General features: G+C 53.0%; 1 protein-coding gene across 1 annotated transcript; it reads right to left on the bottom strand.

The window, feature by feature from the left end:
- Positions 1 to 7459: 7459 nt before the first annotated feature.
- LOC102385304 (olfactory receptor 52K1-like) lies at positions 7460 to 8455 on the bottom strand. The gene has a single exon (XM_006032108.1). The coding sequence runs from the start codon at positions 8453 to 8455 to the stop codon at positions 7460 to 7462; it is 996 nt and encodes a 331-aa protein (XP_006032170.1).
- Positions 8456 to 15801: the final 7346 nt, after the last annotated feature.

The raw sequence follows: 15801 nt of genomic DNA, 5'->3' as shown, positions 1-15801 counted from the left end.
AAAATGCCACCACCTCTCTGGGGAGCCTGTTCAGTGCTTCACCCTAATGAAGGAGTTTTTCCAAATCTCCAACCTCAGCTTCCCTCGCTGCAGTTTGAGCCCATTGCTCCTTGTCCTGTCACCTGCCCCCACTGAGAAGAGCCCAGCTCTGTCCTCTTTGCAACCCCCCACAAGGAAGTTGAAGGCTGCTATCAAATCCCCCCTCGGTCTTCTCCAGACTAAATCAGCCCAGTTCCCTTAGTTTCTCCTCACAAGGCCTGTCCCCCAGGACCCCAGACCATTTTCCTTTCCCCCCACTGGACTCCAGTGTGTCCACATCCTTTCTGTAGTGGGGAGCCCAGAACTGGACACAGGACTCCAGATGGGCACAGTACTTAGCAGGAGCCTTTGGTGCAACAGGAAAGCATGGTGTTTGCAAAGAGAAAGGGGGTCTGGGAGCCAGGGCTGGGCTGCGGGGGAGGATGTGGGCTGGAGGCAAAGAGCAGAGGAGCAACTGCAGGCATGATGGAGACTAGCAGGTGCGAACAGTGAGGAGGTTTGTGGCTGCAGGTCATGGCTGTCCTCTGCTCAGCTCGGCCTCGGCTGCAGTCCAGCGTTATCTCCTTCAAACATAGCCTGGGTCAGCTCTCGGGCTGCAGTAGCCCTGGGGGCAGATAAGCCTCCTCCGTGGCCTGACCCCTTCCAAGGCTTGTCACTCGGTGCTAGGCCTGCAGTCTGTCCCTGCCTGTCCCTCTGCCTGGACTCCTTTGTTCTCGGTGGAGTGGAAGGCAGCTGGGCATGGGCTCTGCTCCGCAGCAAAGGTCCCATTTATCTGGTGCCTCTGCCCAAACCACAGCAGTGGTTGTGCGGGGGCTGAACACACCCTGCTTGCTCTCACACGCACCACGTGTTTGGGAGAGGAAGGAGGTAGAAACTCCTTTGCTGGGGGGAGGTCACTGGATGTTGTGGGATGAGGAGGATGCTGTTGTATCACACTATGGAAGAGAAGTTCGGAGCTGCCAACCCCGACCCTCGCTTTTGCTGCGTCCCCAGCCCACCGCAGAGGGGCACCTTAATCCCTGGTTAGCAAGTGAATATCTCAGGTCTCTTCCACTTTTCCCTCCTGCATCGCAGACCTGACGGGAGGGATGGAGCATGCCATCCTCCCAGCGCTGGGCCATGCTGAGGGCCTTCCCAGGATGTGGATTCCCAAGTCCCTCTGCTGATGAGTTATATTTGGGCCTCCTGCTTCCCGGGCGAGTCCCATAACCAGGAGGGGCATAGACCACCCTCCTCCCAGGGAAGAGTGCCAGTCCTCCAGCTCCAAAGGGAAGCCTCGTGCAGCTGCCTCCAGGAGCCCTGTTGCACCTCAGCCCCGAACTCCAGGAGTCGTGGGGTGGATTTCATCCTCGTGCCTTGTCTGTGGTTAGCGAGCTGCTCTGAATCCTGTTTCCAAGTGCCCAGCTTTTGCTCCCTCCTTCCCTCTACAGCAAGCTCAGGCAGCAAACATGGAGTGAAGGTCTCTGCCCCCTGAGCCCTATCCTGTGGTGCTGGCGATAGGGGCAATCCGTAGAACTAGACCCCATTGTGGATCAGGCCTTGGGGCGGAGGAAAACTTAGGCTTTAGCTCGCTGAGAAGGATCTGGGGCCTCTGGCTGTTGTCAACCCTGGCCATTTGCAAGGGGCCTTGACCAAACTAGGTCTGTGGCTAAGCAGAAGGCCCCAAAATCTGTTTCTGGAAGACCAGAGCGAATTTTTGCAGATGTGACAACCAGCTTGGTCAGCAAAGGAAAGCCATCAACATGTCCAGCTAAACCAGTTCTGGGATCCAATTAAACAGAGCACGAGGCCTGAAGAGACCCTATAAAGGCAGACCATACATTCACTAATCCAAGGATACTATATCGTAGTTTTAGTTTATGGTAATTGATGCAATCACATGGATTAGAGGCTGTTTTGCTACAGTAGATATTTTTTGTTAAAATTCCTAGATAAGTGGGAACAACAAAGCAGCCTTGTTTACGGAGAGCCGTGCATTTTTGGGGACGAGGAAAACTGGAGCGGGGCAAGCAGTATCCCATCATGGGGAAGGAAGGAGATGAACATTTCTTCCTTCTAAAAATGTAACTTCCACAGAAACATAGGGCACGTCTACATGTGTGTTAGTGCTCATTAAATCTAGTACCTCCATTGTGAGGGACTAAGAAAATGCGCATTATCCTGTCTTCATGTGCATTAACTAAAAAGCACCAGGAAGAGCACACACCAACTGCAGGTGCTTCCTCAGCCTGACGAAGGGTACTTGTACCCGAAAGCTTCCTAAGAGGAATTTTCCCAACTATTTAAGCTGGTCTAATAAAAGATATCGGATTCACCCAAAGAACCTTGTCAGTTTTTAAGTGGCACTTAATTGTCCATCAGCCTATTTTAATGTGCATTAACTAAATAGCATGGTTTTTTTAGTGATGCTATAATGTGCATTAAGATAGGCTAATGCACATTAAAGTGCACGTGTAGATGCACCCATAGATCCCAGCCTCAGGAAAACTGGTTCAAACCGGTTCCAAAAGTTTCAGCGAGACAAAGGGATTTAAATAAAACCAACCAGAGGGGATTTATTAGAGTATTTGAATACATTATAATAATAATAATAATAACATAACCATGTACTGTTAATATAATAATAGTATAACCATACATTATTAATATAACGATAGTAGTATAACTCTATATTATTAATATAATAGTATTATAACCGTATATTATTAATATAATAGTAGTATTATTATAACCATATATTATTAATACAACAAGTAGAACAAGAAGGAAAAGATAGCCATGTATTTCTATGGGGCAGAGGCTGGAGGGAAATTTGGAGAGCTCAGCAGTTTGAAGAAGACTTGCTGCCAGTCCTCCCTCATCTTGAGTCTCCCAGCTGGGGTAGAGGAGAAGCGATGTGCTGGGAAGCCAGATAGACTTTGGGATAAGTGTTTGCTTTTGTGTTTTAAAAGGAAGCAGTTAAAAGCTCGGCCAGCGGGCCTGTTTCTGCCTCTTATCAGTCTCCAACCTGCAAGGTGACCCATAGTCCAGGTAACACGGTGGATCACTGAATCAACATGATGCCAAAAAAGAAAGCAAATGCAATGTTGAATGTGGGTGGCATTAACAGGGGTCTAGTACCTAAGACACAGGAGGGGACACAGAGCCACCACTCGGCACCGCCTAAGTCTCAGCAGGAGCCCGGCGGGCACGTGCGCGCTCTGCATTGCAAGAACACGCAGAGGAACTGGAGAGGGTCCCGAGGCGGGTGACAGGTGCTCGGCCATAGGAGGGCAGGTGGCAGGAATGTGAGGCATGTTTAGTCGGGAGACGAAGGGGGCGTTCAAAGACTTGAAATATTGCCATGAAGAGGGGGAGCAACCGCTCTGCTTCGCTGCAAGGGGCAGGATGTGTTGAAAAGACAGCACGGCCGATTTTGAGGCAAGCTTCCCAGCTCAGAGCAGCCGGACGATGGGCATTGCTCTGACAGGAGCGGCCAGATGGGCACCTGCCTGGGGAAGGTCGGGAGCAGCACATCTGGCGTCATGCTGGCAGCTGGATTGGATGACCCTGGCCGTCCAGGGGGGCTGTGATTAGATCCGTGGCCCCTTCTCCCCCAGACAGCCCTGCATCCCCCCTGCCACAGTCGGACGCAGCTCCAGCTTAGCCAGGTGGGTTTGGACCCTGCTGCTCTGACAGCTGGACCCCTGCTCCTAATTTCCAGCTTAAATTTACCCCTGGCCCAAACCTGGGAAGGAAGCTTTCCTGAAATGATCCTATATTTATCCTCATTCGTCCTGCCAGAGTTGGCTGTCAGCTCGCAAGGCTCTCCTCCCTCCCAGGCTGGGGATAGCAATCATTGCCGTGCAAGGTTAAATGAGCCAAGCTCTCTGTCTCATGTCACCCAGTCAGGTCCCCGTTCCTCAGGTATCCCGAAAACACCTTGGTGTGTCTGTTCAGAAACACCCGTCATTGCTCCGCAGCTCTGTGATCTTACATGTTTTTGGCAGGTGCTGGTAGCTGGGGATACACAACTAAGTGGAGCTGCTATTTTTAATACGTTCTTTTTTAGAGTCGGTTTGGGCAGGAGAGGAAGGGATTTCTGCTCTGTGCATCAGGCAGGTTTTAACTTGGGACTCAAACCTGCAGGGTCCTGGCTAGAGGGTCCTGCCCCTCTGCTCAGGGTCAGACCAACACTGCATTGGGGTTTCTGTACCAGCCCCATTGCTCTAGGTTTCTCTGACTTTGTCTGTGCCCTCTGGGCATTGCAGTGAAAAAACATTCAGATAAGCAGTAATTTTCTTCATGACATTGAGTCTAAGGAGCAGATCCTAGGGGTTTTTTTTAATCAACAAAGCATTTTTGCACAGGAGGGAACATAGGAGACAAATTGCACAGCGTGATATAATTATATCACGTCTTTGGCACATTGCTGCAGTTGCTGTACAGAGCAGTGAGCTATGGAAAGCAAATGGTGCCTCCTTGATTTCCAGCTCGGGGCTGTGCCTACACGAGACGCTTTACTGCGCAGTAGACTAATCTACTGCGCAGCAAAGTGTCCCCACCTCGCGTGCAGGCACTTACTGCACAGTAGATTAATCTGCTGCACAGTAGATTTATTACCTGCATATGCAGATTTACTGTGATTTACTGTGCAGTAAAGCCAACTAGCATTAATTGCATGTGCAGACACACTCCATGTAAACCCACCCGCAACCTGAAACACAGCCCTCCAGAGAGTGCAATCGTGCTCGTTAGCAATACCATGTTTCCTGGACCCGTTGCTGACCACACGGTTCTGCGTTAGTTTAATTGTCGTAATACTTAGCATTGATGTAACACGTCTCATCTTCACAAATGTGAGAAAGGCGAGATGTAGGAGGAAACGTTGAGAGCACTGGGTATGTTTAGTTTAGGGGAGAGGTGATTAAGGGGGGATTTGATAGCAGACTGCCCAGGGGAGCTGTGGGACCTGCTTTGGAGGGTTTCAAGGAGAGGCTGGAAATGCACTGGGCAGGGCAGGTGTAGCAGTAGCATCCTTTGACAGGCTGCGGTGAACTGCATTGATGGCAGTGGGGCTACATGGATCTGTACCCGCCGAGAGGCCAAAATATTTAGACATCACATTGAACTGGGATTTAGGTGTTCATATTCACGGACTTAAACCTGGGCTTTGAGTGTTGACTGCTCCCGTTATTTGCTGTGATGGCCATCCTGCAACATGACTTTGGGATTTGGGTGCATGTTGCTCTAGGGAAAAGGGCAGAGCAGCGAAGACGTCTCATGACAGATCCAGTGGTGTGAGCTGGGGGGTGCCCCACGGGCATCCCAGCTCCAAATCACAGTGAAGCAGGGCTAGCAGGGCCCTGAGGAGATCACATCCGACTCCAGGCAAGTTCAGCCCTGCCTAAACCATCCCAGCCACAAACAGTCCTAGTGATGGCGATGCTACAGCCTCTGGAGTTGATATGTTATGGACTGGGTCAGACCCTAGCCCCATGTCGTGCCCAGTCCCTTGTGTCACCATGGCTGGAAGGGAGTAGATTGGGGCTGACCAGGTTTTTCCCCTCCCTGTTCCTCTCCCACTTGCAGTCTCCAGCATTTAAGGTCAAGGAAGTTCTGATTCAGCATTGCAAAATTCTTCCTAATTTCCAGCTGAAATTTGCCTTGCTTTGATTTAAGACCATTACTACTTGTCCTCTCCCCTGCAGCCATGGAGAACAGAATTGCCAAGAAGGCCACCAGCATCCTGGGCTGCATTGGGAGGAGCGCTGCCAGCAGATCAAGGGACTTGATTCTTCCCCTCTATTCAGCACTGGGGAAGCCACATCTGGAGTCCTGTGCCCAGTTGTGGGCCCCCCACTACAGAAAGGATGTGGATGTATCGGAAAGAGTCCAGTGGAGGGCAATGAAAATGGTCGTGGGGCTGGGGGACAGGACTGGTGAGAAGCAGCTGAGGGAATTGGTCTTATTTAGTCTGCAGAAGAGAAGACCGAGGGGGATTGAATAGCAGCCTTCAACTCTGTAAGGGGGCTGCAAAGAGGATAGAGCTGGACTGGTCTCAGTGGGAGCAGATGACAGGACAAGGAGCAACGGGCTCAAGCTGCAGCAAGGGAAGTTGAGGTTGGATATTAGGAAAAACTTTCTCACCAGGAGGGTGGTGAAGCCCTGGAGCAGGCTCCCCAGAGAGGTGGTGGAGTCTCCATCCTTGGAGGTGTTTAAGACCCAGTTCAACAAGGCCTTGGCTGGGATGGTGAAATTGGGTCTGGTCCTGCTTTGTGCAGGGGGTTGGACTAGTTGTGACCTCCTGAGGTCCCTTCAGCCCTCATTTTCTATGATCCCATGCATAGTGAGCCATGGTCCCCTCTATAGCCATTCTTCAGGTATTTGAAGGGTGTATCAACCCCCCTGTGCTTGAACGTCTGTCCCAGTCAATGCAATAAAAGATAGCCCCGGAAGACCCTTGCCTCTATCAAATCCCTTGAGAAGAGACAGCCAAATTTCATAGATTTCCAGCCCTAATGTTTTTGAAATCTTTGTCGTCTCTTCTCCAGACTCAGTAATCCCAGTTCTTCCATCTTTTCTTTGCAATGGGTTGTTACAGCCTGGGAGCCTGGTCGTGCCAGAAACCTATGTGCCTTCAGTACACTACCCTGCTTGGCCATGCAGGCTCTGGCACATGTCTGCCCTTCACAAGAGGTAACTATGATCCTAGCTTTGTAAAAGAAGACCTGCCCAGACCTCAGCTCATGGCTCAGCTTCCCATATCCAGCATTGGTGGTTTGTGTTTCCATGCCCCTGCTTGCAGCGGATTACGAAAGATGGAGCAATTAGACAAAGCGGAGCCGGTCGCGGTACAGAGCCCCCAGCTAGAGAGAGGCAACCAGGCATTTGCAGCAGCGGAGATCCCCAGACAGAAAGGGAGCCCCGCGGTGACCTAAAGGGAGGCTGACACCGTGTCCTCTCTGGTAGCTCTTTTTGGAAGAAGTTGTTCATACTTCCCTGTGGCCGGTGGGACTTTCCCACTCCTGCACATGGAGCTCGGCTGGGATTTGAATCGACTCCCAGGTTTCCAACAGACCCAGCAAAACTCTCTCCCTGCTCAAACTGACCTCAATGCTTGACTTAGAGGGGCCTTTTCCCCCAGGGCAAGATCAGTCCTGCTCTTTTCCACCTTTAAACAAGAGACATCTGGGGCTGGAGTGAACTCAATTCAGGGACAGGATACAAGGTGTTATCATGATCGCAGCAAGGAGCAGTTAACTCCCACGTCCTCTCCTTGCTCCTTTTCTTTGTTTGCAGCTGGCCTGTCCTTGCAGTTCAGCCTCATCGCATTTTCTCGTTGACCTGGCTTTTTTCTTTTTGCCTAGTGAGAAGCAGAAATGAGGAGCCCAGGCATGCTGGGGACGGGCATGGAGAATGGATCAAGAATAACACGGAGTTACTCCTTCGTGTTCAGGGCTGCTTTTCTGAAGGGGATGAAGACAGACCCTCTTCTCTTGAACAGTTTCAGGAGGTGTTGCCTGACCTCCTTGGTCCTCAGGCCATAGATGATGGGGTTCACGGCGCACGGCACCAGCAGGTAGATCGCGCTTATCAGGTTGTGCATGTCCTGGGAGACAGACTTCCCCACTCGATACACGACTGAGGAGGAGAGGCTGGAGAAATAGAAGATGAGGATGACTATGAGGTGGGTGCCGCAGGTGTGGAAGGCTTTGTGCCGAATATTCCCAGAGGCCATCTTCAGAGCCGCATGAGTTATGCGGCTGTAGGACATCAGGAGGAAACCCAGGTCAAAGATGATGGTGATGGACCTCATTGTCAACCCCACAATCTTGTTCCTGGAGACGTCCCCACACGACAAGCAAATCAGGGCCATGTGCTCGCACACAAAGTGCCGGATGATGTTGGAGCGGCAGTACCGCACCTGGGAGGCCAGGATCACCACGGGGCTAACGAACGAGACGCTCCTCACCAGGGCCATGGCCGTCAGCTGGATCAGCAGCTTGTTGGTCATGACATCTGCATAGCGCAGGGGGTTGCACACAGCCACGTACCGGTCCAGAGCCATCATGAGCAGGATGGTGCAGTCTAGCATGAGGAAGAAGTAGAGGAAGAACATCTGCACCAGGCAGCCCGTCAGGGAGATGCGGCTGACATCGAACAGGAAGCTCAGGAGCATCCTAGGCACGACGGTAGTTGTGCAACAGAGGTTGGTGGCAAGGAGCAAAGCAATGAGCAGGTACATGGGGGAGTGGAGGCTCCTCTCGACCTTCACCGTGTAGATGAGGAGGGAGTTGGCTGCAACGATCATCACGTAGAGGCAGAAGAAGGGGATGAAGAGCAGGAACCGGGATTCCTGGAGCCCAGGGAAGCCAAGGAGGTGAAACTCTTGATAGGAGACATTGGCAGAGTCATTGTGGGTCCTTGCTGGCATCCTGGGGCCCGGCAGCCTCTCCTCTAACCTCTGGACTGGTCTGGAGGTGAAAAAGACACGTGGGGGTCATCTCTCCGTTCATGTCAGCACCTTCCCTGGCCATGCTGGGCTGGCCCACCGGATGAAACCTATCCTTTTTTGGGGTCCCCGTGCCTAAAGGTGGGGCTACATACCAAAGCAATATGACTGGTGGGCTGCAGGGATAACTGGCCCTGGCTCACAAGGCAGAAACTTGGCTCAGGTCAGGCCTGGAGTAGAAGCAGCAGCTGCTTCCCATGTGCATTTGTAGCCTGACTAGCCCACCGATTCCCTGCCCGTCCGCTCGTGCAGTAGCTGCTTGGGTTGACGTTTGCACCCATAACGTGCATGTCAATGTGACTGCACTAGCGCTCACAGAGCTTCAGGTTCATTGCCATATATCGTGGATGTGCCCACTGCAATAAGGACATTGCTGCACTGGTTCTGCCACGGCCTCTCTTGCTCCCAGGAGCTTGGGCTGAGTAGACACTGCTCAGGATTGGGGCAACTGGGGCAGAGGTGAGGTTTGCACAAGGTCTCTTGGTATCCGAGCTCATCCAGCCTCTTTTGGGAGCGCTGGTCGAAGAGACTAAGGGGCTGCTGTGCTGGGGGTTTTGATCATGGCTGGGGGCCCTAAATGGCCTCCTGCGACTAGCATAGAGTGGGGCCAGGAGCTTCGTGCATGTGGCATCCAGTAGCACGGTCGCGTCTGTTTGTCCGGCTCTGGGCACGGGGACCATGGTGCAGCAGAGGAGGAAGGATAGACCAGTTCATCGCAGCCTTTTCCCAGCCTCCCTCCCTGGCTTCCCCCTCTACATGGCCTCCACTATCAGCCTCTGGTCCTCACTGCCTGAGCTCCTCTAGATCCAGCCCCTCTGGAGCACTGCCAGATCCCTCCTCCGTTCAGTCCATGATCGGCTCTGAAACAGTCTCCTCTGGGGTTTCTCCCACCCAGCTCCTCACACTGGCACGGTACCTTGTCACTGCCCCGTTAGACCCCTCCTTGGCCCTGGTGGCTGCTGCCCCAATCTCGGTCCTACCTCACTGCCCCTGTGCTCCCCTCGGTCTGTGTCCTGCTGCTCGGGGGCGGGGACTGGCTTTTTGCTTCTATGGTCATACAGCACCTGGTGCAGAGGGGGGTCTTGGTCCATGACCAGGACCCTCTGGATTATGTTAATACCAATTCCAATTCATATTTCCAGGGTATTTCCCCCCCACAGCAGAAGGAGGAAGCCCAAGGGATTTTGCAAGGAAGCTCACAGAAAACTCGAGCCTGCCTGGGGTGAATCCCATGGACAGCTGTGTGCAGAATCGGACCCTGCCTTAACAAGGTAATCAGGTCCAAGGTGCACGCTCCTGCTTGGGCTGGAAGTGTCCAGGGCCCTTCTGAACCTCTTCAAATAGGAACTAATCACTGTTAGCCCCAAAGCCAGCCCTGGACCTGGTAGGGACCAAACTGAGTCATAGATGCATTGAAAATGAGGGTTGGAGGGGACCTCGGGAGGTCACGTCTAGTGCAACCCAGGACCAGCCCCAACTACATCATCCCATCAGAGTCTGAGTTCATCGGTGCTTCCCTTGTGTCACCCACTCCTCTGGTCCCTCACTCCAAATGCTAAATCCCTGCTTGCGCCCTGTGTCTCCAGCACCCACCCTGCCCCTGTCCAGGCCAAGACCTTTCCTCCCTAGGACACAAGAGGGAAAATCAGGGAAGGGCATTAGGGTCTTGGAGTCTGGAAGCCTCTGTTCAGACCCTGGGTGGAGAGGTCCTGACGGGTGACCTCGTGGCAGCTCTGAACTGGGATATAAAGGATTTCCTTGCAGCACCGGGTCTCAGTCCAGCTACATGTCCCCTAATGGCAAGCCTTGACTCCAAGCATATGGCCGTACTCACCACGGTCAGCTGAGACCCTTTAAGACTGGCACCAGGATGCCGGCACGTGTGAACTGGTGCTGGGATCTCCAAACAGGGGGTATTTATTCTGTCTGCTGATGTTTCACCCCAAGGTTTCAGGCAGACCCTGGAGTCCCAGATGCAGCTGAGGTTTTTTTTTTAGAACTAGAGATTTCGGTCTCTAGAGATCAACAAGGCAATGACCTGAATCCAGGCAGTTGGGAGGTAGATAAGCAATAACGAGATATTGCATTAGGGACAACAGACAGAAACTCAAGGGAAGGTGCCAGTCTGTGAGCAGAGATGCAGAGAGAGCCAGAAGGAGGAAGAGCCACGTGTGTTTGCGTGTGGGATGATGCTGTGGATCGTGTCCAGCCCATAAGGCAGTGGGGTGGAGAGAAAGTTTGGCCCCCGTCACAGGGCAGGAGGGGAGAGCGTGGCTGGTGACCTTAAACACGGTCCGATTGTCAGGCCCAGATACCTGACACTTGAGTGCTGTAGGGTGTGGACAAAATGACAACTTCCAGTACGTTAAAAGGAGCAGCTTTCCCCAAACCGCTGGGTTTCCTGAGTATCCCCTGGTCCGTGCTAACTGCCAGCATGCATGTGTCTACCCTACAGCGAGTGATGCCTGAACTGCGGTAATTCGGCCTGGAATGAAAGAAGTGCAATGTGTCTTCACCCTATATGGAAATCCTAGTCCAACCCCTGTCGGAGGCAGGATCAGCCCTGTCCAAACCAGCCCAGACACATCCATAGGTTAACCTTTTAGCAAGCTACATAGTTCCCCCTGACATCACCCCCACCCTGCCACAGGAGGGAAAGCAGGGGGACCGCGGTGGCCAATGTCCTGTTGCAAAGGGTGTTAATTTACTCTCAAGGCATCCCAGGCAGTGGCTGTGTCCCCCACTATAGAGGAAAGCAAACCCTGCAGTCCATACCAATCTCATGGCGGGGCAGGGGGAAATCTAGGGTTCTCTGACTTTATCTAGGCCCTCTGGGCATTGCAGTGAAAAAACATTCAGATAAGCAGTAATTTTCTCCATGTCATTGAGTCTAAGGAGCAGCTATTAGTTTTTCTTTTTAATCAACATAGCATTTTTGCACAGGAGGGAGCATAGGAGACAAATTACACACAGTGATTTAACTATATCACGTCTTCGGCACATTGCTGCAGTTGCTGTAAGAGCAGTGAGCTATGGAAAGCAAATGGTGCCTCCTTGATTTCCAGCTCAGGGGCTGTGCCTACACGAGACGCTTTGCTGCGCAGTAGACTAATCTACTGTGCAGCAAAGCATCACTACCTCACGTGCAGGCGCTTTCTGCACAGTAGATTAGTCTGCTGCACAGTCAATTTATTACCTGCACGTGCAGGTAGTATGCATATGCAGGTAGTAGATTTACTGTGCAGTAAAGCCAAATAGCATTAATTGCATGTGTAGATGCACGCAGTGTAAGCCCACCTGCAAACTGAAACACAACCCTTCAGAGAGTGCATTCATGCTCGTTAGCAACACTGGTTTTGCCTTTTGAGCAGGATGACTGCGGTCAGTGCATAGGGTGCTTCCAATACCACCAAGCCCATGGCCCATAATCCAGCCCTTTACCCAGGTGCAGTAGACCCTCACCCCAGGAGCCTGTGACCTGAAGAGAGGCCACGATGTGTAAGGAAGCAGCTAGAGCAGGGGTTGCTTCTGGGTGAGGGGGTCCCGTTTGCTGAGCCTGTGTCCTGATCCCTGAGCTGAGGGCTGGGAGGGTCCACTCCGCTCCACCCTGCAACTTGCTAAGAGCAAAGTGCCTCCTTGGAGGGACTGGGGTCTAAAGTCTGGGTGAGGGTCCTGATACAGTTGTGAACGATGTGGAATCCATGCCTGGAAAAGAGACCAATTCTTGTGCACCGGGGTTTAGCCCACGTATGAGGGGTTATGAGTTGCCTCTCACTGCCCGGGCTTGTTACCCCTCCTCTGCCCAGTGCCAGACGCTTGCACCTTCTGGTTCACCTGGTGCTATATGGACTTTGGTGCTGTAGCCCTATACAAAAGCAGCTGTGCCCAGCTGTGCGGACCCTGGGGCTGGTCTACCTTCAGCACAAGCCAGCTGCATGCTGCAGGCCCTGGGAACAGAGACCCAGCAGAGAGGGAAAAAGGGATACTGTAGGGCACGGTTGGGAACTATGGGGTGGAAGGGACCTCCTGCGACAGTGAGCCCAGGCCCCGCTGCCACGGACCAGCTCCTTCCTCCATTACTGAAGCTCCATCTCAGTCCATCAGGCTTTTTGCCCTCACCACTGTTTCAAAGCCTCCCTGCTTGCATGGTTAGAAACATTGCCCTTCCCTGCCTGAACTAGTTCATAGCCCATTTCTACCTATTTTTCCCTGTCCTTTATCTCGATCATCTCTTCTTACCCTTGGTGTTTACCTCCTGCATCTCCCCTGTCTTTATATGTGATGTCCTCCCTCGTGGTGGACCTCATTGTACTAGGTCAACAGGCCAAAGTCCTCTTGCACTCTTTTATTCAGGTGCTTTCCCCTTTTTGGCTTCACTTTGCCAGCCCTTCTGTGTTTCTGCTCCTGGTCAGGTTCAGTGATGTCTTTTCCGCTCTTCTTTGTCATTAACGCCCTTCTTTAAAGACCATGAAAGATGCTGGAAAGCTGACGACACAACCAGCCGGTGTGAACGGTACCTGGGTGCAGTCCCCTAGCAAGCGTCTGAGTGGTATGTGGGTGTGGGGGGATTTATCAGCTTTTGGCCCATGCCTGAAATGCACGTGTGACCCCAATGCATGGGGCTGGCATAGAGGAGGGTAAGAGACCTACTACAGCTGCCTGCTAAAGGATTTGTCTTGGGTTTGTTGAGGGCTTGGTGCATTTTGCCCCATGGTGAACTTGGGGTTTAGGACCATGGTGTACACAAGTCCCTATTGCCTGCTCCTATGGCATTCCTCTTTTGTAACCAAGGAAAGTCCAGTGTAAAAGGCCCAAATAGTCCTGGCATCTCCCCAAGGGGAAATAGCTTCCTCCCTAGTCCATGAGGCCTCCCCTGGGCAGTGTGGGAGGTGGGTGCGAATCCCCCCAGGTGAGGAAGACCTTGAGCCCAGGTGCCCACATCCTGGACAGCCACTGCTGACAGCATCTGGCTATCATAGTAGGGACGGCTTTCAATTAGGTTTTAGAGGGAACGATGAGCAAAACCCTCCAGCCACAGGGCTAGCAATCCAGGTGGAAGAGGACCCAAAGCAGCAGCTCAGTTCAGGGGATGGGCTGGAGAGGCAGAGGACCACAAATCTGCAGCTCCCCTGCCAAGTCCTCCCCTGTCGCCAACACCAAGTCCAGTAAGGCATCCCCCTGGCGGGACTGTATCCCTCCTGCAGTAGGTGACGGTCCTGCATGCAGGTTAAGGACCTATGTGAACGGGTGGATTTGGCTGACTGCTCCTCCCAGCAGATGTCTGGGTAGTTGAAGTCCCCCATAACAACCACGTCCCTAGACCGTACAGCCTCTGAGAGCTGCCTCAAGAACTCTAAGTCAAGCTTTTCCTCTTGGTGTGGTGGTCTGTAGCAGACCCCCACCACCAAGTCCCTTTCCCCTCGACCTCCATGTACCCTAACCCCCAATGTCTCTACTTTCTTCTCCTCTGAGTTAGGGGCTGTGGGTAGGGAGTGAGGGGCACTGGCAGTGCAGGGTGGGCAGGGGCTGTGGGTTGGGAATGAAGGGCATGGCGGCGCTGTGAGGGGCAGGGGCTGCTCATGCACATGTCGGGGTCGGGGCAGCGAGTCCCCCGTGCCTGTGGGGATGGAGAGGGGGAGCAGGAGCTCGGCCGGGTCAGGATGCCTGGGTGTGTTGGGGCTCAGGCTCCATGTACTAGTTCAAATGGGCACTGCCAGTCCAGCCCAGCATTGGGGGAGGGAGGCCCAGTGGGCAGAGCGTGGTGCAGCTGGGCCCAGATGTCTGGGTTTCCTGGGAAGCAGCTGGGGGTGCTGGTGCCGCCCCCCCCGCATGGCCACGGTGTGGGCCGACTGCCTGGCAGGGATGCAGGTGGTGTGGGGCGAGCAGGGGCTGACACCGAGCTTGTGGTGCCAGAGCCCGACGACCCCTTGGGGCAGCTCAGGAGTGACCCCTTCCCGGGGAAGGAGCCCCTACATCCTTGTGGGGCTGGAGCCTGGCAGGGAGCGGGCACCTGTCCGGGGGGGTGGGGAAGGTGCTAGAGGAGAAGGCAGCCAGGACCAGGGAGCATGTTGGGGCGGGGCTTTGTCCCACTACTGGGAGTCCTGCAGTTACCTGCAGGTCAGGGGCTGCCGAGGCAGAGGGGCTCTGGGATCCGGGGCTGGGCTGTGCCAGGGGGTTTGTGCAGCACCGCACTCACACGGGCACGAGCTGTTCTCTGCACCTGCCCAGTCTCCCCGGCCCCAGCGCAGGGGCTGCTCAGGGCTGGGGGTGGCAGGCAGGGGCCCTGCAGCAGCAGGCGGGTCCTGTCCTCACACAGACCCGCTGCTTGCAGACAGGTTCCCGTCCGGGCACAGGACGCGGCCGGGCCACCGCCAGCAGCAGGCTCAGACCAGGCCTGGCCAGGGGGGTGCAGTGGGATGGGGATGCTGTCAGGGGACAGCAGAGCCCCCCCCTTGCAGGTCCTGCCCGGCCCAGAGACCTCTGCACAGGGCTGGGAAGAGAGAAACCAACAGCACACACATGAGCACAACCCTCGGTGCACATCTATTCTCTGACCAGCTGAAGTGCCCGCTCTTCTCCTGGCACATTAATTTTGAAATTGCAGCGTGTGTTTATTTTCAAAGGACTTAGTACAACACATTTAGATCAAAAATATTGTGTATTTTTAGAAAACATAGTACAACAGCTTTAAAATTTAAGATTTAACACGGCACAGCAAAAAATAAAAATAAAAGGCTGTCATATTGAATGTAATATTTGAATGCTTATAATAGTTGCCCATTAGCCAGTTTAGAAAAAAGACAAGATTCATCTTCTTATCTAGGCCATTGTTTTGGTCTACATGCGGAAGGTCCTGACTTTGCTCAGTCTTAACTCTTGAATTTTATCTTTAGAGGCCTTTAACAAAGTTAACCTAAAAATGACCCTTAAGCAAACATCCCACATTCTGAGAGATCAAACCCTAGGAGCCTTTGAAAAGATTGGAAAGAAAGGAAATTCCCCAAAGTAATTAAATGATCAACAAAAGAAACTAATTACCAAGCAAAAGAATCTGTTGAGAAAGATCCGAGCCCAAATTTGGGAGTAGTGACAGGTTTGGGTAGGAGGGGCCCAGGATGGCAACTCACTCAATAAAAACTGTAACCTACTGTCCCAATTTGGAGGTAACCTCACTTGCAGAACAACGAAGGAAGAATCGCAAGTGTAGGCCGGATCAGGCCGATCACCTGAACCACCCTCTCCGTGAACACGAATCTCTTAGTTCATGC

This window comes from Alligator sinensis, unplaced genomic scaffold, assembly GCF_000455745.1.
Source record: "Alligator sinensis unplaced genomic scaffold, ASM45574v1 scaffold364_1, whole genome shotgun sequence".
NCBI classification, from domain to species: Eukaryota; Metazoa; Chordata; order Crocodylia; family Alligatoridae; genus Alligator; species Alligator sinensis.
The sequence above is the reverse complement of the archived record's forward strand: the minus strand, read 5'-3'. Positions and strand labels throughout refer to the sequence as shown.